The sequence below is a fragment of the Neodothiora populina genome, assembly GCF_041146345.1.
Source record: "Neodothiora populina strain CPC 39397 chromosome Unknown canker_contig_3, whole genome shotgun sequence".
In the NCBI taxonomy this organism is placed as follows: Eukaryota; Fungi; Ascomycota; class Dothideomycetes; order Dothideales; family Dothioraceae; genus Neodothiora; species Neodothiora populina.
In genome coordinates, this window is record NW_027191417.1 from 1818217 (window position 1) to 1838666 (window position 20450).

Genomic DNA, 20450 nt, shown 5'->3' on the forward strand with positions numbered 1-20450 from the left:
ATGATAGCATGGGAATAAGACAAGAAACCAGCTCAAACAAACAACAGCCCCTCTTCCCCAAAGCAGAAAAAAATAAGAAAAATAAGAAAAAATGGGGGCAGACGCCAAGGTCTACACCTCCCTGACCCACCCAGCAGGAACAACGCCCCTAGTCTTATCCCCCTGCCTCTCGACCTCGCACCACCCGTCCCCAGCATCCGGCGCGATCAACACCAGTTTCTCGCCTTCGTCCATGCTCGCTTCGCCCTCGCCCGCGGCCGCATACGTGTACAGCGCTTCTACATACTTGATCTTCTTGGCGCCGCGCTTGGGCGCTACTGCTGGGCCTTTCTTCTTTCCGCCGGAGTTCATGCTGCCTGTTAGAGACACGGTCGAGGCGCTGGCTGTTGATTGGGGCCGGATGGCGAGGTCTGAGTGGTTGTTGTTGTTGTTGTTGTTGCTGTTGTGGGAGGGGTCGTCGCCGAAAGGCGAGGGAGAGGTGGATTGCGCGGGGAGGACTTCCATGTAGGATGATGGCACTAGGCCTTCGCCTGCCGTCGATGAACGGACTTTGGCCCAGCCGCTTCCGTCTGTGGTTTTGCGCGTTAGATGAGTGCTGTGGGGACGGGGAGAAGAAACGAAAAGCGCTTACCGTCTGGTTCGACTATGGTTACTATGTCCCCTTCGTTGATGCTCAGCTCTCCTTCTCCGCTGCCGGCAAACGAGTAAACCATTCTCCCTCTGGCTTCTCCTGACGATGAATGAGAAGAGCCGTTGGCATACTCTTCCGGAGGAGGAGCAAGCACGCGGTTCCTCTTGACCGTGTCTGATCTCCCTGGCGTCGAGGCTGTGGTGGGTATTGTCGCTCCCGAGACACTTCGTTGAGCACTGTGGGCGTAACCCGAGCTCAGAGTGCTCATGCTGCCCATCGTGTCACTTCTATCGAGTCGGGGCAGATCGTTGACGGAATCGGTAGAGCCAGTGGCATTGGAAGTAGCGACAGTCGAAGGTGCAGCTTGGGCGGCGGCTTGGCGCGTGGCCTTGAGCTTCTTCCTGCCCTCCTTGTCCGTCCCGCCAGGACAGTCGGCCGGCACCTTCATCTGGCATTTGTTGTGACAGGTAAAGCCACAATCCGTGCACTCGAAGCCCTTTGCCGACAGGCCCCAGATGCGCTCTCCGCACAAGTCGCAACTGGTGGGGATCTTGAAGGTCTGCGACTTGAAGGCGTGGTTCTGGGCACCTATGCTGAGGTCTCCCACGACGGAAGCTATAGTGCTGACTTCGACCTCGGCGGTGATCTTTTTCCGCTCTGCCTCGTGCATTATTTCTTGCAGATTAAACTGAGCCCTGACAACCTCGACTTCGTCACGCTTGTCCTTGCCTTCCCGAATTGCCTGTCGCACACGTTTCGCTCCTTCCACTTCCCGTCGCTTGGCCTCGACTTCCTGCCTCAGATGATTGAGATCGGATTTGCTCTTGAGAATAATGTTGCGCAGGAAAGTCTTGCTCGATTCATCGACGGCCATGGTGTCGTCGTCGAGCCAGACGGGAGAGGGCTCAAACTGGAAATCGGGCGGGTCCTGCCAGTCGGAGGCATTGTGGCGCACAAACATCATCGAGTCGAGCACGGGATTGTTGCGAGGGATCTCGGAAGACAAGTGGTTCAGCAGGTCGGTCGACTGAGTCAGGGTCTGGGTCTCGAGGCTCGCCGCAGTCAGCCAAAAGGAGTTGAGCTTGGCAACACGAGTCTCGGACAGACTCTGCAGAGAATCGAGTAGGTCCGGGACGTATTCGTGATAGTAACGCTCTTTCTGCTTGTTGGTGACGTTGATGGCGATGAGGTAGGTGTTTTTGATGTTGCGCATGTCGGACAGCTGCTGCTGGTACGAAGCCTGGGCCTTGTTCTTGCCGTGGTCGAAACTGCTCTCGATCTTCTTGCGCTTGTTCTCGACCTCCTGGCAGACGCCGTCGTACTTGGCCTTTGTCTTCTTGAGGTCGTTGTAGGAGCCATCTCTCTCTTTTTCCAACTTGGTGTTGTAGTCGGCGTGGTGCTTGCGCAGGTCTTCGTAGCGGTTGGCGAGGTTCTTGATGGGGTCGGCCAGACTCTGGACAAGCTGGGCGGCGAATCGATCATGCTGCTCGGCGCGGTTCTCGAGCGTGGTGAGCTGGACTGTCCAGGTGGTCATGGATGCGCTCTCGAGGGAGCCCGGGGTGACGGTGGGAGTGTCGCCGACGCTGAGGGTGCTCGACTTGCGGATCTTCTTCTCAAAGTACTTTTTGGCCAGAGCGGAGAGCTTCTGGCTGTATTCCTTTTCGATTGCGCTGCGTTCGCGGTAGAAGGACTGCATGTCGTCGAGCCATGCTATGCCATTGGACACCTGGCAGGAGTCAGTGAAGTGCTCATTGGGGGAAAAAGTGAGAGAAACTACCCAGCTGTTGACGGGCTTGAAGCCATCCTGTATGAACAGAAGAAGGTCAGAGACATGCAGAAGACCGCCTACGATTGTATTATGGATATATATCAAACCTTCAATTCAGCGCCAAACTGCGGCACAATGTCCATCTCCGCCATGACACAATCGCTCGTCCTCTATCGGGGATACCTATCTGATATCATGCATGAAACAAGAGACGGGGTACGATTGGTGAATCACAGAGAGTACAGAAGAGTGGAGTGGAGCAGAGTCTATGTACACTCTCAGGAGGCGTATGTTATGGTGTTATTGACAGACACACTTCTGGTCTATATCCAGTCCAGCCAACGACCAACACCGACTCGGGGATTCCAAGGCGGAGTGGGGCAGACACAGAGACACAGAGACACACAGAGACACACAGAGACACACAGAGAGACAGAGAGACAGAGAGAGAGCCCTATAAGGAATCATTACACCATCTCGCGTTGCTTTGCGGCCCGACTTGACTGTGAATGGTCTAGTCTTCCCTTGGACTTCCGGGGGAGTCTTGTACGGATACCTGACCTAATTACTTTGAATTGCACTCTATCGTAGCCACTGTACCTTGATCATGATCTTGAAGCTGCCGAAACCAGTCACTGCCAACAACAGCTGAAACAGAAAAGGGAGAAGAAGCTGTGAGCACCGGCGAGACCCCTCTTTTGCCGTCCATCTTGGTTGATCAATTGCTGCTGCTGGTTCCAGTTGTTGTTTAATGCGAAGCGAGATAGCTCCCTCTGTAGGTGTACAAGCAATTATCTGCCCCTCCATCTACCAAAGGTAACCTTAGCTACAGCAGGTGTTCGTACCCTAACCCACTTTATTATTACTTTGTACACAAAACCTTTGTATCTTCTATACTCGCCTTCCATCTCTCTGTCTCATTCATCAACCCACGCCCGCCCTGCGCGCATTACTCTGCATCTGACCGCTGAGACAAAATCTCACGCTCCTCACAAACACAATCAGAGTCGGCCAACCACTGCGCTGTGCACTATCTGCACACGATTGCATACGACTGCACAATTCTCTACATCCACACATACCTCACCAATGTCTGAGCAGCGAGCGACAGACGCTGCTCCGGCTGCGGCGGCGGCAGCGGCAGCGCCTCCGCTGGGTGACCGCATGGCCTTTCCCGGTAGTCAGTGTCTTTCTGTCTCACCCTGCCTTCTCTTTCTCTCAATGTCGCTGACTCACCCTCGACCTTGCAGCTAGCAACCTGACCTCGGACAAAGTCACCGACTGGGCAGAAGAGAGCATGGAGGGACAGGCAGATGGCGCATCAGAGTTCCAGCTGGGCAGCACCGGACTCCTCGAGCCAGAGTTCGACGTCAATGTCAAGCTCACCGACCTTCAGGCCAACCCCGACGACCCTCTGTACTCCATCAAGGACTTTAGCGATCTGAATCTCTCCGACGACCTGCAAAAGGGCATCGCCACTCTCTCCTTCCACAAGCCCTCCAAGATCCAAGAGCGCGCTCTGCCCCTGCTGCTCAAGGACCCTCCCACCAACCTCATCGGTCAATCGCAATCCGGTACCGGCAAGACGGCCGCCTTTGTCCTGAATATCCTCTCTCGCGTCGACCTCACTCTCCGCTCGCCCCAGGCCATCGTCCTGGCCCCCTCGCGTGAGCTGGCCAGACAGATCTGCGGCGTCGTGCAAATCATGGGTCAGCACATGCAGGGTCTCGAGACCTACCAGGCTGTGCCTGACCCCAGCATGCGCGGCAAGGAGGTTCACGGTCACGTCATTGTCGGCACTCCTGGCACCGTCATGGACCTGATCGGACGGAAACAACTCAAGGCTCAGGCCATCAAGATCCTCGTCCTCGACGAGGCCGACAACATGCTCGACCAGCAGGGTCTGGGCAATCAGTGCAAGCGTGTCAAGGGCCTGCTTCCGAGGAACATCCAGACCGTCCTCTTCTCTGCCACTTTCCCCCAGCAGGTCCTGGCCTTCGCCGAGCTCTTCGCCCCCAATGCCAATCGCATCACTTTGCAGCAGACCGAACTCACCGTCAAAGGTATCAAGCAGATGTATCTCGATGTCAGCCAAGACTCGGACAAGTACGATGCTCTGATCAAGTTCTACGGATTGATGACCATTGCCTCGTCCATTATTTTCGTCAAGGTATTTTTGTTTTCCGTCACATGTCACAGGAAGAGAAAAAAAGCTAATGTTTCGGTATAGCGTCGTGATACCGCCGCCGAACTACAGCAACGCATGACGAGTGAAGGTCATCATGTGGTCACACTTACCGGCGGCCTCGAGGGAGTCGAACGTGATAGAGTCATCGACAGCTTCCGCGAGGGCAAGGCAAAGGTCTTGATCACCACAAACGTCCTCGCCCGAGGTATCGACGTGCAGTCCGTCACCATGGTCATCAACTACGACATCCCCGACCGACCTGACCCCTCGGGTGGTCGCCGCCCTCTTCCAGACGCCGAAACCTTCCTCCATCGCGTCGGTCGTACCGGTCGTTTCGGCAAAGTCGGTGTCGCCCTGACCCTCGTACACGACCAGCAGAGCTGGTCCATGTTCAAGTCCATCTGCGAAGAACTGCACATCAACCCCACCAAACTCGACACGGAAGACTGGGACGAGGTCGAGCGCGTGGTCAAGTCCATCATCAAGAGCTCGAGGAATTCCAAATCTACCACCGAGGTTGGCATGGAGGGCTAGGAGCCTGATCGTGGCTACGTCACTAGCATGACTGATGCGTTTTAATGACGGAACGGTGGAGCATGACTCGATACATCGCAATGGGACAGCAATAGCAGCGCCTTCGATCCGCCCATCTGGTCTTCGGGCCATGTGGTAGTCGCTATGTTGCCGACGAACACTCACCGCCTTGAGGGATAGCGGGAGACTAACAGATGCATCTATCGTCTACGTAGCTCATCGCGGGCAACACATTTCGAAAGGGCGACCGCGCGCGCCGGGCCGCTTCTTTATCTGAAAAGATTATGAGATTGGTGGTCTTCTGCTAGATTCAACAAGCTCAGAAAAGCATAATAAGACACAACTAATGTGCAGAGTATTTCCTGATTCGCGAGAGTTCCAGTCGGTTTCTTATCTTTTCGTATCGTAGTGGGATGGATGTTCGTAGTGGGGGAGGGGGAGCTTGTCGGGCTTATCACTGTACTTTTTATGCATGTGCATCTTCAGACTTCCCTCCTCCGACAGCTGCTCTGAAAACGCGGGGATCTGCTGTTCGTAGATCAGCGACATCCGCTCGCGTATCCGCTTCTTTGCTGAAACCTATACGCGTACCGTGGACGACCAAAACTAGTTGCAGTGTTCGCACTCGAATCTTTGTTCAGTGTTCTCTCTCTGCGCTCAATTGAAAATCACCTCCTCCCGTTCAACATATGAATACAGAATTGGACTTGGGACTTATATACTGACAACTTCGAAGCTTGCTGCTCGGCGAAGCTGATTCTCTGGTCGATATATATCTGTGCCGAGTGTAGATGGGACTGACTACATACTCGATCTGGCATTAGTAATAACAGGGAAGCAGTTGGCTTGCCTTGGGATGCCGAAACGTGGAAACAACGTGCTATACATTGTTCAATTGCCAACGATCTGATTTGGCTGTGCTGTGCATCTACGCAAAAGATCTGGAATCTAAAGCGAGCACTCTACCTCACTTTATTATATGAGCGAGCAGCCACCACATTCGAGCCCAGGAAGCATAAACTCGATCACGCAATCTCACACCACCACGGCTTTGCATTGTGATCCTTGGTACACGCAAGACGACATCGCCCAGTCTGGGCAAATCCCCCAATTTTCATCACGCAGCAGCAGCGAAACCTAGTTCGAATCTGTTTCACCTTGTTCAGCTAGGCGAGCACGAGGGCACCAGTTCCATGTTCGGTCTGTCCTGCATGCCTTACCCGCACGTGCTTCTTTATATTCTGATCCAACGTCATGCCTCTACCATGCACTCCCGTCTCCATGTCTGAGCGAGAAGACACAACGTCTCAGTCCCAGTCCGCAACGGAGGCTTCAGAGTCAGAAGATGCTCAGGAAGGCGATCTCATTACTCCCACACCGGGTCCATCTGATCCCGTAAAACGTACCTCTGCCGAGTTGTCGACGCCCTTGCCTGCTTTGGTCGAGGCATCGTGGTCGAAATCAGCGGCCAAGGACAGTAGTGATCGACCTGGGAAAAGGGAGTTTCACTATCCGACTACCAGTGAGGACGACGGGGAGGAGCCAATATTTCCTCCTAAATTACCCCCTGGCTATAGGCCTCCTCAGAGGCTGCAATCTTCGGATTCTTTGCGGGCCTCGGAGCCGGGCAAAGAACACTCCAACGGCCGTTCTGTAACAGACACGGCACAAGACGCAAATATAGCTGCTGCGACTCTGCCGACTGGCCAGGAAGAGCAACCTGTCTATACCAAAAGCCAGACCTCTCACTCCGGAGGGAGCAGTGACGGAAGTGGCAGCAGACGCCGCCCACGAGTAAAGAGAAACACTTCGTCTGTGCAGACTCAAGTGCGACGGAAAAGTCCTCTACTACGTGACGATTCGAGCCCTGGACTCAGCCCACGACATAGCCCGAGACAGCGGCCCATCAACCCATTGGATCGGATATCGTCCTCTCCTGCGCCAGCTTTTGTATCAAGCACATCAAGTTCGTCACCTTATGCTGTTCCAGAGAGAACCAGGAGCGTAACTTTTTCGCCTGCCCATTCTTTGCGTCCTTCTCCTGAGACAGGTGTAGGGGTCTATAGCGCGTATACAATGTCACGTAAACAACGTGACAGCCCGGCAATCAGCCCACACGGGTCATCACGCAAAGACCTCTTGAAAGACTCAGACCATCAGGACGTCGAGAGCAGCGCGGATGAGAACACTGCCATCTTCTCACGAGTCAACAACAACAACAACAACAACAACAACAACAAAAGCAGTGGTTTCGGCGCCACCAGCTCTTTGGGGTATGGCACGAACATGTCTGTCCAGCCCATACCTTCTTCCGCAGGGCTCGCCAAAACGCATGATGACGAAGACGTGCGATTTCCAGGCTACGAGGGCGCAGCCGAGGAAGAAGTACCCGGGGCACGAGACCTGAGCCCAGTAGAGCGAAGACGAAGATCATCCAATAAAGCTGCGGCGAAGAACGGTGGTTCTTGCGCGTCGGACAGACGAATCAGCAGCGATGGTGGAGCAGGGACTAATGGCCACGAAGAGGACGGGGAAGACGAAGAAGGCTGGTCCGGGTGGTGGAAGAGCGTGTTCGAGTTCTACGGCAGCATCGAGCTCGAGAACAAAGGAAGTGTCGCACGCGACCATTTAGCTCTCGAACGTACTTTTCTGGCGTGGCTTCGGACGTCGCTGTCTTTCGCTAGTATCGGCATAGCAGTGACGCAGCTTTTCCGACTCAACACATCCATCGCAGACAAGAGTGCCGCAGGCTCTTCTTTCTCGCATCTCCAATTCACCCCTGCCACGAACCTCCGAGACCCTCTGGCGCTGTTACCGCGGGAGCAATACTCGTCGACGTCAAAGTACGATTACCACCGGCTCAGACAAGTAGGCAAACCCCTCGGCGCGACCTTTCTCGGCATCTCTCTCTTGATCCTAGCGCTGGGGTTCCATCGATATTTCGAGAGTCAGCATTATGTGATAAGAGGCAAGTTTCCCGCCAGCAGAGGCAGTATCGTCATTGTCGCTGTGCTGAGCGCGGGCTTGATCGTGACCAGTCTGGCTGTGGTCATTGCTGTGGCGCCATCTGCTTTCGAAAAGTAGTGGTCATGCATGCATACTGTTGTCAAACGCAATACTGGCATTGTTCTCCTCTTGGGGAGTTCTTTTCCCCCATTTACCTCGCTTGATGTGGAAGATGGAAAAGGAGAGAGTGGAAGGAGGAAATGGTAGTACTTATTGGATGGACGTTCAATCTCCGAGTCCATTGTCATGTCGTTCTTCACTATGATCATGAGAACCAAGACGTAATCAAGAGGAGCGAACATGAGAAAGGGACAAGAACAGGGAAAGGAAGCAACCAAAGAAGTAAAAGAAGCAGCATAATTCAGAGATGCCATCTATATATCTAGCTTACTTGTCTACCTACATATTCACATATATCACCTGCATATCTAAGGTAACACCACACAGGTTGCCTCTCCAAGACCATCATCACATATCCCTGCATGGTCTATCTTTCTGCATATATCACATAAACACATCCAATAAACGAGAACCACCATCCAAGCAATTAGCACACCTCGACCAACCGTCAAAGAAGACGCAGAAACAAAAGTCCGACCGCGAAGAACCAACAACCAGTGCAAAACCCACCTCCCATCTTTTTTTTCTTCTCATCAACATCAACAAAGAAAGCCATAGCAGAAGAAAAGGCAACAACGCCATAGCAGCAGAAAATCCATAGCAAAAGAAAAGTAGAGCGAGGAAGAAAAAAAGAATTGACCGCGCCAGGGGTCGAACCTGGAATCTCTTGATACCGCCTCAACCGAAGCACGAAGCTCCTCAGCCGAATCGTAGTCAAGCGCCTTGCCATTGGGCCACGCGGCCTGCTTCATGGCTTTTTCGCATTTCCTACCTCTTATAAACTTGTTTCCAATCGAAGAACTATCGCTCCGCGCGCTCGCCGCATGCGCACGACATCCTAGGCGGAATTCCACAAGCGCCAATGGGGGCAGATAAGATCACTCACGCACTGTACCACCTGCCATCCGTCTGTCTCTGGTGTCGGAGTCGATGCTTGAGATGTGCGTACAGAAGTATCTTGCTTGTGCGGGCGGGCATGGCTGTGCTCTCGTGTCCTGAGCTCATATACTGGGGTTCCTCTATAACAAGAGAATGGAGGGCGACCCTGTCTGTCCCTCTGGTCGGATCTCGTTTTCTTTGTTCGGTCCAGATTGGGGTTTCGTAGAGGACTTTTGAATTCGTGTCGTCTTTCTGATGTTTATTGGACTGATGGACTTCTTTTGAAGTGGCGTGGGTGCGTTAAGTCAGGACAGAAAATGACAGAAAATGACGGGAAACATATTCGTTCGGAGGTCGAAATACAGCCAGGTAATGGTGCGAATCATACACTTCACTCTCCATCCAAGGCACGCTCAAGTGGACCTTCAGATCGGGTTATGGTAACACACTCGGAAATAAATCAAGAGACAAATAAAAGGGGTATGATTCGAAAATAATAGCTAGATAATAGGATGAAGAGGAAGAAGGGAAAATCAAAAATCAAAAAAAATCACATCAACGGAAACACCAAATCTCCATCTCCCAAGTACCCGCAAACTCCATTACTGGCCACATACCCAGCCTGTCCATTCCTGCCTCTATACGTCACAACTCCAAAATTCTCCTCTTGGGTCTTACACATCGACCCGCCCGATCCGACCTCCCCTTCGTCTTTGACTACCACTGCTCTACCGCTACTTCCCTCGCTCCTCGCTTCTTTTGCATCGCGACCAGACACGACGGATTGATCTAGCGGCGCACCGGAAGAGGACGAACTCGTGGAGACGTACAACAGACATCTCCCTCTATCTCTTCCTTCCAGCTGAAACAGCGAGTAGGCGCAGGGTAGATCACCACCGACACAAGCAGCACAACAGTCGTACTCGTTGGCAACGCTGGGTATCACGTGTTCGACTTGACTGCCGTGAATATTGGGGGCAATGCCGTTGATACGCTTGTGCTTGTGGTTAAAGTACATCATGTTGGTGGGCGCACACGCTGCGAGTGCCGTCACCGTGTGAGTCGCATTCGTCCACTTGGTCGTCGTTCGCATCTCACTTCCGGTCCAGGTGGACCTCACAGTAAATGGCGTCTGTGTCGTCGTGAATGTGTTTGTTATGATCGAGGTTGACTCGGGCTCCGACCTTTTGGAAGGCGCTGGTGCAGCGTGGTTCAATTCCTCATCTAGGTTACGGCGTCCGATTTCGCGGAACAGGTCAGAGTAGTTGTCACGGGCACCATCCTCAGCGGCTGCGGCCGACGATGACGATGATGAAGCTTCTGCAGAAGTCTCCGACGAGGTAGTAGACGCCTTCGTAGGCTTAACTCTCGGCATTCTCAGGATCGTTGACGTCTCCGCAGCGAACAGTGTGGTAGTATCCCTGTACGAAGTTTGAGCAGGCAAGACTGACTTGCTAGCCCAATCTGCAGTGGCGATCAAATATTGCTTGGTGTAGTGCTGAACCAGTTCCGTACACTCCACAGCAACGGGAAATTTCGAGACAAGCGGTCTTCTACATTTAGTGGAAATGCTGCTTGTTTTGGCAGGCTCCTCGCGCGCCTTGTGCGGGTGGCCAATCTGAGCTTGCCCTAGACGAGGGTTGTCTCTATCCCGCCAGCCACCTCTGGTATCTCTGATGGGCTTGAATCCAGTAGGAGCTGGCACCCAAGTTGTCGTCCTGCTGGTACCAGTGATAAAAACAGTATCAACGCCAGAAGTCGTCACATGATCCCATACTAGACACAGAATGTCAACCTCACATGCATGAATCGATAGCGATAGAGCTTACGGGTTTTTGTTTCGAATATCGTTGTAGTCGTGTTATATACTCCCGTCCTCGGTTCTTCAATAACATAAGTAGTGTTGGTCCGGCACTCGGTGGACCTGGTCCAGAACACATTTGGAGTCGAAGTCACAATCGATGTCCAGGTAATATGATACATGACCGGCCCATGGTTGGATACGCCATCGACGGTGGCAGTAGGTATCCCACCGAATGGTAGAGCTGCTGCATACCTCGTTGCGCAGACGAGCGATGTGCTATTCACGAGTCTGCTTTCGAGCGATGAACCCAGCGCTGTCGGCAGAGCCAGCGACAAGGCGATCAACGATAGCGTAAACATTATTATATGACCCCAAGTGTCGTTGCGCAGCTTCGACAAAAAAGAATGAGACAGGGACCCGGTGTCGAACTATACGAGCACAGTGAAGATCGTGTCGCGTGGGCACCTATAAGAGAGGGAAAACTCTCCTGTGACTTTAAGAAAGAGCGAAGAAAGTCGAGAGCGCACCAAGATCGAGCTTCTCTTACCGGCCGTGTCGCTGCTAGAGCTGTCTACTTCTACAAGAAAGCCCCTTCTTGGGCTGGAGGGGGCAAGAGCTATCTCTAACTCCTGAAACCGTTGCATGTGTGCTCAAATAGTCAATGCATAGCGTCTGTAACGGCTCTCCCTAATGGCCAAAGTATGGCCCTCAGTGCTGTACTTACTATGCAGGAACAGAGTTTGAAGACGACATCTGATTGATTTAAAGAACGAGACCGAATGCTTTTGTCACAATGCAATGACTCATTTGACAAGATTCAGTGGTATGCTCTATCTCGTATTGCTTCGTGTGTCCATATCGACCCAAAAAAGAGTGTACAGAAGTCAAGTAGCAGTGGAGACATCAACGGTCAAAGTCCTACTTGTGGAAGAAGAGACCAGGTAGCGAGCCTTGTATCCGAAAGGTTTATATGGTTTAGACTTTTTGTACCCCTTGCCAAGCCCTGTCAATACCCGAGTCTTCATCAACACTAAATGTTATTTGCACACATTCTGTTATCACACGAGTAATGATAGTGACTAGAGGATAGACTCACAGAAAAAGACGATTAGCGTAGCAAACACGCAATGGACCAGAAGAGGTATGAATGCTACATTCAATATACCCAGCGGGGAAATAAAATAACCGACGACCGGATTCGTCCCAGTCAATTGAAACCCTTCTCCAGAAGGACCTCCCCAAACGCCGACTTCCGTATATGCTGGTGTGAATCTTCCCTCATACAGCCATGTCTCCAATCAACTTCTCAGAGTAAGAGTTTAAACGACTTTTTGACCATTTTTTTTCTGGGCTTCCATAACGCTATAGATGATGAAAATAGATAATACTGGTTGGGTATTGTGTGTTTGTTGCCTTTTCCGTGCTTTTACTTTACATGATAATAGCAGGGATCTCGACGTTTTGCTTGATCGACTTGTGGGGAAGGACACTGTGACAATGAAAATTAGTTCTCTGCTTCGCTCGAAAGTTGAAACCATGGGACAAATGTTCATACCTTCCACCGTTGACGTAGATCTCGTCACCAATCGTGACGTCGTCTCCGAGCACGGTGATGTTCTCCAGTCTCGCCCATCTGCCGACGACGCTGTTCCATCCTACAATGGTGCTCTTGACCCATGCATGTTCCTTAATCTTGGAGCCAGAGAGAAGCACACAGCGTTGCAGTCTCACACCGTCGCCAATGACCACATTAGGGCCAATGACCACGTTAGGGCCGATCTTGCAGTTGTTGCCAATCTTGGCGGTAGGGTCGATCATAACATTGCCGCCGTGGACAAAGTGCTCTGAGTTGGAAGTCAGGGCCTTGGAGCCCTTCTTAGCGAGAGATGAAAGGTAGAGGCATGTTCCGGAAAGGAAATCCTTGGGCTGACCGACATCCATCCAGAAGCCCTCGAGATCGAAAGAGTGAAGCTCGCCATCCTGAGTCATGGCGGGAAAAGTCTCTTGCTCAATAGATGTGGGTCTGAGGTCGATTCTCTTGAGAACGCTGGGGTTGAGGATGTAGATACCGGCGTTGATACGGTTGCCAACAAACTCAATGGGCTTCTCGACGAAACGGTCGATTCTTGAGGCGTGGTTGGGCTTGTGGACCACGACACCGTACTTGGAGGGCTCCTCGACCTTGGTCACGACAATGGTGCCCTCTTGGCCGTGGGCCTTGTGGAAGTCTGCGAGTTGCTGGAAGGGGTATTCGCAGATGACGTCCGAGTTGAGAACGAAGAAAGGAGTATCGTCCTTGCCCAGGATCTTCTCGGCGAGCTTGAGGGGGCCCGCAGTACCGAGAGGCTCAGTCTCCACGGAGAACTCGATCCTGACGTTGTACGTCTCCTCATACTAGCGATTGGTCAGTATGAGAGCGTTGCGATGTCCTCTACATTTCCCGATTCCTTACCTTCTTCAATGCTGCGGTCATGATCTCGGGTCTGTAGTTGACAGCGAGAACAATATCGGTGACGCCGGCAGCTGCAAGAGCCTCGACTTGATGGAGAATCATGGGCTTGTTTCCGAACTCGACCAGCGGCTTCGGAAGGGTGAGGGTCTTGCCATTTGGTCAGCGCTGTTTTGGATGTTGTGGTGGCTATTGCTCGGCCGACTGCGTCAAGAGCGCGGACGGCAGACATGTCTCCTCTCTTGAAGCTTTCTCTCCTTGCTGAAGATGAGGAGACTCTGTCTGGCTTGCGCGCATCTGACCATCAGACAGACGGCAGGCGTGTCAACGTACAAGAGGCCTGAGGCGGGTACCGAAACCGCCGACAAGAATGAGAGCTTGGAGCACAATCAGCATACATGATTGAGTGATTGCAGAACCTCCATAACAACGACATGGAACTTACCCTTCATGTTGAGTAAATGGAATTGATTAAGCGGGGTATTTGTTGTGTAGAGCGCAGTGACGGGAAAAGTGGTCAAGCCGTAAGATAATTGATTGATCGCAGCTAGATGAAGCGACAGAAAAGAGTGTACGGAATTATTACAATGGAAATGGAATTGGATGGTCAATCGGTGGGAGGAGGAGAATTGGGTTCCTTTAGACAACAGAAAAAGATTCAAAAGGCAAAGGGGGTTGAGGGTGGAGAGACAACAAGTTGCATTTGAATAGAAGGGGGGCGGGATGGCGCTGACGACTCGTGTGGGCAAGCGGTGGGCCCCTTGGGCAAAGGGCAAAGGGCAATTGGGGGGGCGCCTCTCTCTGCTGCTTTTCTAGGGACTGGGGGGCAGAGACTCGGGGCGAGCGACAGGTCAGGCTCAGTCAGGACAAGTAGCTCTAACAGAAAGTTCAAATTCAGATTCAGGCCCAGCTGTTCTGTACTGTCCCCAATTCCAGTCTCACCAGTCCGGCCCAAGATATGCTACGCCGCCGACCGACCCTAGCCGCTAAGGTGCTTTAAGGTAGGTACGAAGGTAAAGCTTCCTGCTAAGGTACAGTGCAGTACTAACACTACAGCTGCGGTACATCCGTTCCACCCCTTGCTTCTAAATTTACCACATTGTCCAAAAAGTCTGAAAGTCTGCTTACTCGTGACATTTTCGAGGTCGCCTTGTATCCAGATCTCGTATTTGCAGGAGGCTAGTCCCGTCATCTCGTCACTTCAACACGCCATTGATCTGAAATAGTCGTATGCGGGAAGCGACGCTTGCTTTTCTTTGCTTTGCAGTGTAACGTCGCCCGAACTGTGTCTCCTGACGCTCACCCTGCTGGATTGCTTCCACTCCCGAAATAAAAGGGGCTGTGTTTACAGTGAAGCCAACCTGCACAGCTGCTTAGGCACCTACCTGCACTCAAACAGTCGCATCGCTGCATTACGAAATCACAACATGAATTGCAACTCAATGACTTCTTCGTTATTGACTCTTTTTTATCCTTTTTTTCCTTATATCTGACAGGGGCTATCTATACAATGCAGCGATCCATGTTGCTCGCTTATTTTTTCTCCTCCGGCCCCGCACGGTTGTGTGCATAGTTCTGTATCAAGGTACGCGTGAGTGTATGCACGCCATTGCTTGTTCTATGCTTTGCAACGCCGCACCATAATTTGCGACCAAGTCAAAACTTCGACTCCCTGCGTATATCGCTGCCATAATCAACAATCTTGCATTCGCACGCTGGTAACATTGCTTCGCTTGCCTGCCACTAGACCAGAAAGTAGTTCGATATACTCTCTATTAGATCGATCATTCGTTGTAGTGGTATACCTGGATGACAGCACAGTCAGTTCATGTACCTTCGACATGTAGAAAGGTTCATCAGGGAAAAAGGCGTCTTACATAGTAATTGGGCACACCCCACGCACTCCATCCTAGACGCTTAGCCATTTTGGCAAATCCCTCAGTCTCGATGAGGTGGTAGAAAGGAAAGGGAGGGAACATTGCACCGTCGCGATGCACGTCGGCCTTGACGAGAAGCGCTGTGCCTCCAACGCCGTCAAGGTTGACGATCTCTCGAGGGTCTCCGTTCATATCTGTAGAAATGTCAAGTCAATGATCAGTCTGAACAAGGCGTGAGAATGCACGTACTGCTCATGTAAGCCATGAGACTCCGGTAGGTCGCCATCTCGGCATAACCTTCCAACAAAATCTCGTCTGGGCCCATCTTGTTGGCAAGATTTTGCGCAGTCTGGCTGTCGATCCAGCTGTTGAAGTCATAAGGTCTGACGTCCATGGCACTTTTCTCCTTGTTGTAGTATCTCTGGAAGCAGTTGGGAACAATGATGGGCTTGTCGTGACTGGCGAGATCTTGAATCAACGTAGGGGGTGTCTCTATGATGTCGGAGTCGAGCCAGAGCACCCAAGACGTTGTAGGACCGAGTGTGGTGAAAAGGAGAGCGTTGCGAGCGCGCGACATGGCGGCGCGACGCTCCTTTTGGTTGGCCATGGCATGGCGCTCGCTCTCGCTCTGGGACGAGAGTGGCGGCTCCTCATCCTGACGCAGGATGGTGATGGAGGCGAAGCGCTTGCTGCTGTGGCCTGACTGGGTTTTGGCGATGCGCTCTTGTAGCAACCTTGTAGCTTCGTTGCCCTCGCGTCCCTTTGGAATGATGAACCCCAGGCTGATCAACTCGTGAGGGTAAGAGAGAGCAAGCAGGTTGTCCCAGTACTCTTGGTAGAAGCGCGCAAGAGGTGTGAGAATGAGAACGCTCTCGCTCTTGCCGATGGGATCGGCGGTGTTGGTGACATTGTTCATGTGATAATGCACGACAGGAGGCGGGGGTGATCTTTCGCCAGCCTTGAGAGTCGACTTGAAGAAGGGCAGCGACGGCGGCGACAGCGCATTGGACGCGGCATCCTTTGATTTTAGTAGCTGTCGTGCGCCAGGCACATGAAGAGGCGCGGTCGAATCGGAGGAGAAAATGAAAATCAAGAAACCAATGGCTAGTAAACCGGCCAGCACAATGGTGATTGGGTTGGTACGACGAAGCGAACGCACGACCGCCATGATTGATCTGGCGGGTGCAAAGGCAGGAGCCCAGCAGTGAGGTTGTGAGGGATTAGGAAGGAGGACGGACGAGGCGAGGGTGACGCGGTCGAGGGGGGGCCGAAGCTTTGTGGAAGTCAGCGTCCAGACATGGGACAAATGGATTGACCCAGAGCTGTTGTACTTGTGCTGCAGCGGAGATGGAGGATCGTGAAACGTAATCAAGACAATGTAGAAAATACAGCGAGGGAGAAGAAAAAGACAAAACCCCGACCAAGAAAAATATATATCGACAACAAGAACAAGGAGAGAATATAAGAGGGTCGAGCTAGTGCTTACAGCGTGGGTTGATTGCGATTGGAAAGTGTTGACAACAGTCACGAACTGAAAGGGCAGCAAAAGGGGAGCCGAGCGCTGGCTGCTATCCGAGTGTTGAGCAAGACAAACTCATTTCCCAAGCAGCTCGAATGCTGCTGCTGCTGCTGCTGCTGCTACTGCTACTGCTACTGATGCAAAAGACTATCTCACGAGCTACGGCTGTTGCGAGCCTTATGCCTGAAGTGACTAGCAAGAAGACTCCGCACTTGGTCGACTGGGGAGAGACAAGGTCAAATTATTGTACTAGGAACGCAAGGGGATTGATTATACAAGTAGCTTCTTTGCTGCACGCCTCAGGCCATACAGTAGACTTTTGCCGACCAAAGACGTGTCAATGTCGAGGCACCAGCAGATTGTGTGGAGTAAAGCTGTAGGGCTGATGCTGAAACCCGTCTCTACCATCTTTCTGTCTCTCTTTGGACTCTTTGTCGCCTCTCGCAGTCGCTGAAACTCGTCTTGGCCCTGCTCAATCTGAGGCGAAATAAGATGTGGCCTTGGCATCATCTATTCCATGAATCGTGCATATCGGGGTTCATCTGCCTGCGCGAATCACAATTGGGTCCATTCCGCATTCAGCTTCGGAGGTGCTATACAATCTATACTTACTATTGGAGCAATGATTACGTACTTGTATGTCTGAAAAGTCAACCCATTGAGATTCGATTTCTTATGCGATTCCATCATCCGTGCCTCTCAACTCTTCACAGACAGTAGTACGTGTCGGAGTTACGAATCTTTAGCTGCTGCTCTCCCTCATGATAATGCCTTGATACCTGATATCACTATCCTGCCCGAGCCAGAGACGCAGATCCGTACATAGAGCACTTGTGACACCACAGCTTTGCCATCGCCTCGCTCTTTCCGTTCTCGTCACGAAACCGAAACACTGCAGCTATCGACTGCCCTGAGCGCCTCTTGTTCCGGCATTCCTGCCTTAAACAATAGCCTATATCTATCACAACCGCCGCTACCCATTTAATGCCGAGGTGTAGGCCGGCGGGAATGTCGACGAGCCTTACAACATGGACTAATAGCATCCGCGCTTCTTCCTGCGCGCACTCGACCTTATGCACAGCTTCCATATCTCGTCGCTTCTCTGTCGCGGCTTGCAGAAGACTGGCTACTCCCGTCGACGATCGTCTTGAGTATACAAGCCTCTTCAATGCTCGATCGGATCTGATCAGGAAGCAAAAATCATATACTGTCAGAAACCTCAAGTCTTCTGTAAAGAAGAGCAACGGGAAACATGGGTTCAACAACGTCTCCGGCAATTCCCAGCATACCTCTTTACGGAATAGACAAAGGCGTTATGGCAAGAAGGATCGCGCCTGTACCATTCTGACTGCGAATCCCCATAACACTGCGCTGTCCCAACTATGTGACCAAATCCCTCAACTATCCCCTGACCAGGTTCAAAAGTCCTTCGCCCTCTTCATTTTCCTTGTCACCCCAGCCTATGCACAAAGTGCGAAAACGAACAGGAAACTTTTCGAGCGCACTGTGCAACGGATATACTCTGACCGTGGACATGAGGCGACACAGGGGATACACACCATCATATCTGTTGTCGATAGACTGCCACGCCCGTCCTGTCGTCAGAGTCCTCTGCAGGATGCTGGGTCTGAAGGACTTGCTTACATGTTCACTGACGATGTTGGTGATGCGCCTGGCCTTCTCGACCTCCATGTGGGTCAAGCAGATCGCATCGTTAGAGACCTAGCCTCTTCCTTACAAGTTCGCCGGAGTTTGACCTTCAGCATTACGACCGATCGAAAACACAAGGAATCCTCGCAGAATCAAGGCAAATCGGCCGAGACTTCAACTCTGTCATACTCTGTACAAGTGCCTTTGGCCAACACCGTCTTCCAGAATGGACTGTCCTCGACACTGATCCATAGTCGATACGACAGAGAAGAGAGTGGAGAGCTCAAACTAATATCCTCACAACACCTCGATGACCAGACCATCCGGCTACCATTCTCAGCACACAGCGATGACCTGGTACTGACTGCGCCGCTTGTGCCTCTGACTCCTGCGCGTTCTATAGTTGCTTGTATGGGGAACATTGTCCGCCGATTATCAGCCAATGCGACTGTATCCAAAGCGGAGTCAACAGACGAAACCATTCTGGCATCTCAAGAGCTCGAAACTTCGGTGCAATCTTACTTCAAGGCTCGCAGTATTCCCCCTCAGACTGTCTCTGTCTGGGCACTCGTGATTCCTAAGGAGGTGTTCGCCTCTTACTCTCTCACAATGCTCGATGTTCTTGCCCCACAGGATCTGACGCGGCGGTGGAAAGACAATGACCAAAGCTGGGTCAAATCTGCGGCTCACTCGCCATTATCATTACTACAACACCGAGTCAGACTGCATAAAGTCCTTTCCGGTGGAGGTGGGTGGGGCAAGAAGGCTGGACTCCTCTCGCTTGATCCGGACACGTCATATACACCCGAAGAACAAGCCCAGCAGGAAGACTCATTTCTCTCGTTCCTTGATCCTGAGCTCGAAGATTCCGAATCTGCGCTGCGAAGTGTCGTCTCTCCTGGAGACCACGTTCAGTTCTACATCGGACCGACTGCTTCGACTGCCAAAGATTCGAGTCTGTCTCTCGATGAGAAGGCTGCGTGGGACGGCGCCGCTGATTTTGGTACTATCCCAAGCACTATTGATTCGATGCCACAAGCCATCAATCACCCGACTGGTGCTACCTCAATCCAGGAAGTCTACAATGACCACTTTGGCGCCCTCTCTGAGGTGGGTATATCACTGACGCTGGACACTCATGATACCCATAATCCCGAACTTCACCAGCTCAATCAGACTAAGATTGACGTTCCATTCAGTCGACTCAGCTTGACGACATCGAGAAGCTCGGGTATCGAATCTGAAGATCTCCAGGACGGTGTTGATAATCTACACGATAATGCTCAGAAAGGACCGGAGCCATCCAGGCTATCGCACAGCAAGACTGTATCATGACTAGATTCGGGATATGCAAAGACAAGGGATCGGGCACGCGACAAACGAAATCACGGAACGCGGTCTCTACGTGTACGGAGAACTGTGGGGCATCGCACAGTACCGCGAGCCAGTATAAGTGGTTCGGACACAGAGTCCGAGATGCATAACATTGATAAGGGAGATAGTGACGTTAAGCTAAGAAAGACTATATTGGACGTTGTACGAAAGCAGAAGCGGTCGCAAGCAGCTGCCAATAACGACTCGCACAGAACGAAGGTTAGTGTAGATAAAGGGCAGCTGGAAAACGACATCAGAAGAATGTTAGGACTTAAAGCTAAGCGATAACAATATTGTACGATCAATTATGGGGCGATGTGTTCTAGCCTAGTGGAGAGCGACGTTAGATCTGCCCCATACTAATTTACAATATAACGTTTATGCAGAAAGGTTAATACCGCCCCTGTCCGATACCTCGTTTATCGCAACATTATTATCTATACCGAGCAATGCCTTTCGATTTTGTCTCACGGTACTCATCCGGCGAAGAGTCTGCGTACGATGCTGTTCGCTGCTCAGTGAAAAAGCAGTAACAAACGTATATCGTGGCTCCGTCCTCGCGCATTTGTAGTTCGCATTATGCATGATGATTCCATTCGTTCGGCGTATGCTGTTGTCGTCGGTGGCTGTAGTGCTCTGCATCTACACGAT

At 51.9% G+C, this 20450-nt stretch overlaps 6 protein-coding genes across 6 annotated transcripts; 2 read left to right on the top strand and 4 right to left on the bottom strand.

Moving 5' to 3' along the window:
• Positions 1-111: 111 nt before the first annotated feature.
• On the bottom strand, positions 112-2551 carry AAFC00_004996 (uncharacterized protein; the record flags this gene model as incomplete). Its single annotated transcript, XM_069344719.1, has 4 exons — positions 112-569; positions 632-2357; positions 2409-2435; positions 2507-2551. The coding sequence occupies 4 exons, from the start codon at positions 2549-2551 to the stop codon at positions 112-114; spliced, it is 2256 nt and encodes a 751-aa protein (XP_069197153.1).
• Positions 2552-3488: 937 nt separating this feature from the next.
• Positions 3489-5121, top strand: AAFC00_004997 (uncharacterized protein; the record flags this gene model as incomplete). Its single annotated transcript, XM_069344720.1, has 3 exons — positions 3489-3579; positions 3650-4569; positions 4630-5121. 3 exons carry the CDS (start codon positions 3489-3491, stop codon positions 5119-5121), a joined length of 1503 nt encoding a protein of 500 aa, XP_069197154.1.
• A 1254-nt stretch (positions 5122-6375) lies between these two features.
• Positions 6376-8205, top strand: AAFC00_004998 (uncharacterized protein; the record flags this gene model as incomplete). The annotated part of the gene is made up of 1 exon (XM_069344721.1): positions 6376-8205. One exon carries the CDS (start codon positions 6376-6378, stop codon positions 8203-8205), a length of 1830 nt encoding a protein of 609 aa, XP_069197155.1.
• A 1471-nt stretch (positions 8206-9676) lies between these two features.
• AAFC00_004999 (uncharacterized protein) lies at positions 9677-11289 on the bottom strand (the record flags this gene model as incomplete). The annotated part of the gene is made up of 2 exons (XM_069344722.1): positions 9677-10902; positions 10956-11289. The coding sequence occupies 2 exons, from the start codon at positions 11287-11289 to the stop codon at positions 9677-9679; spliced, it is 1560 nt and encodes a 519-aa protein (XP_069197156.1).
• A 1072-nt stretch (positions 11290-12361) lies between these two features.
• On the bottom strand, positions 12362-13831 carry AAFC00_005000 (uncharacterized protein; the record flags this gene model as incomplete). The annotated part of the gene is made up of 5 exons (XM_069344723.1): positions 12362-12419; positions 12486-13324; positions 13383-13529; positions 13713-13756; positions 13825-13831. 5 exons carry the CDS (start codon positions 13829-13831, stop codon positions 12362-12364), a joined length of 1095 nt encoding a protein of 364 aa, XP_069197157.1.
• Positions 13832-15163: 1332 nt separating this feature from the next.
• On the bottom strand, positions 15164-16424 carry AAFC00_005001 (uncharacterized protein; the record flags this gene model as incomplete). Its single annotated transcript, XM_069344724.1, has 3 exons — positions 15164-15184; positions 15257-15450; positions 15506-16424. The coding sequence occupies 3 exons, from the start codon at positions 16422-16424 to the stop codon at positions 15164-15166; spliced, it is 1134 nt and encodes a 377-aa protein (XP_069197158.1).
• Between the last annotated feature and the right edge of the window lie 4026 nt (positions 16425-20450).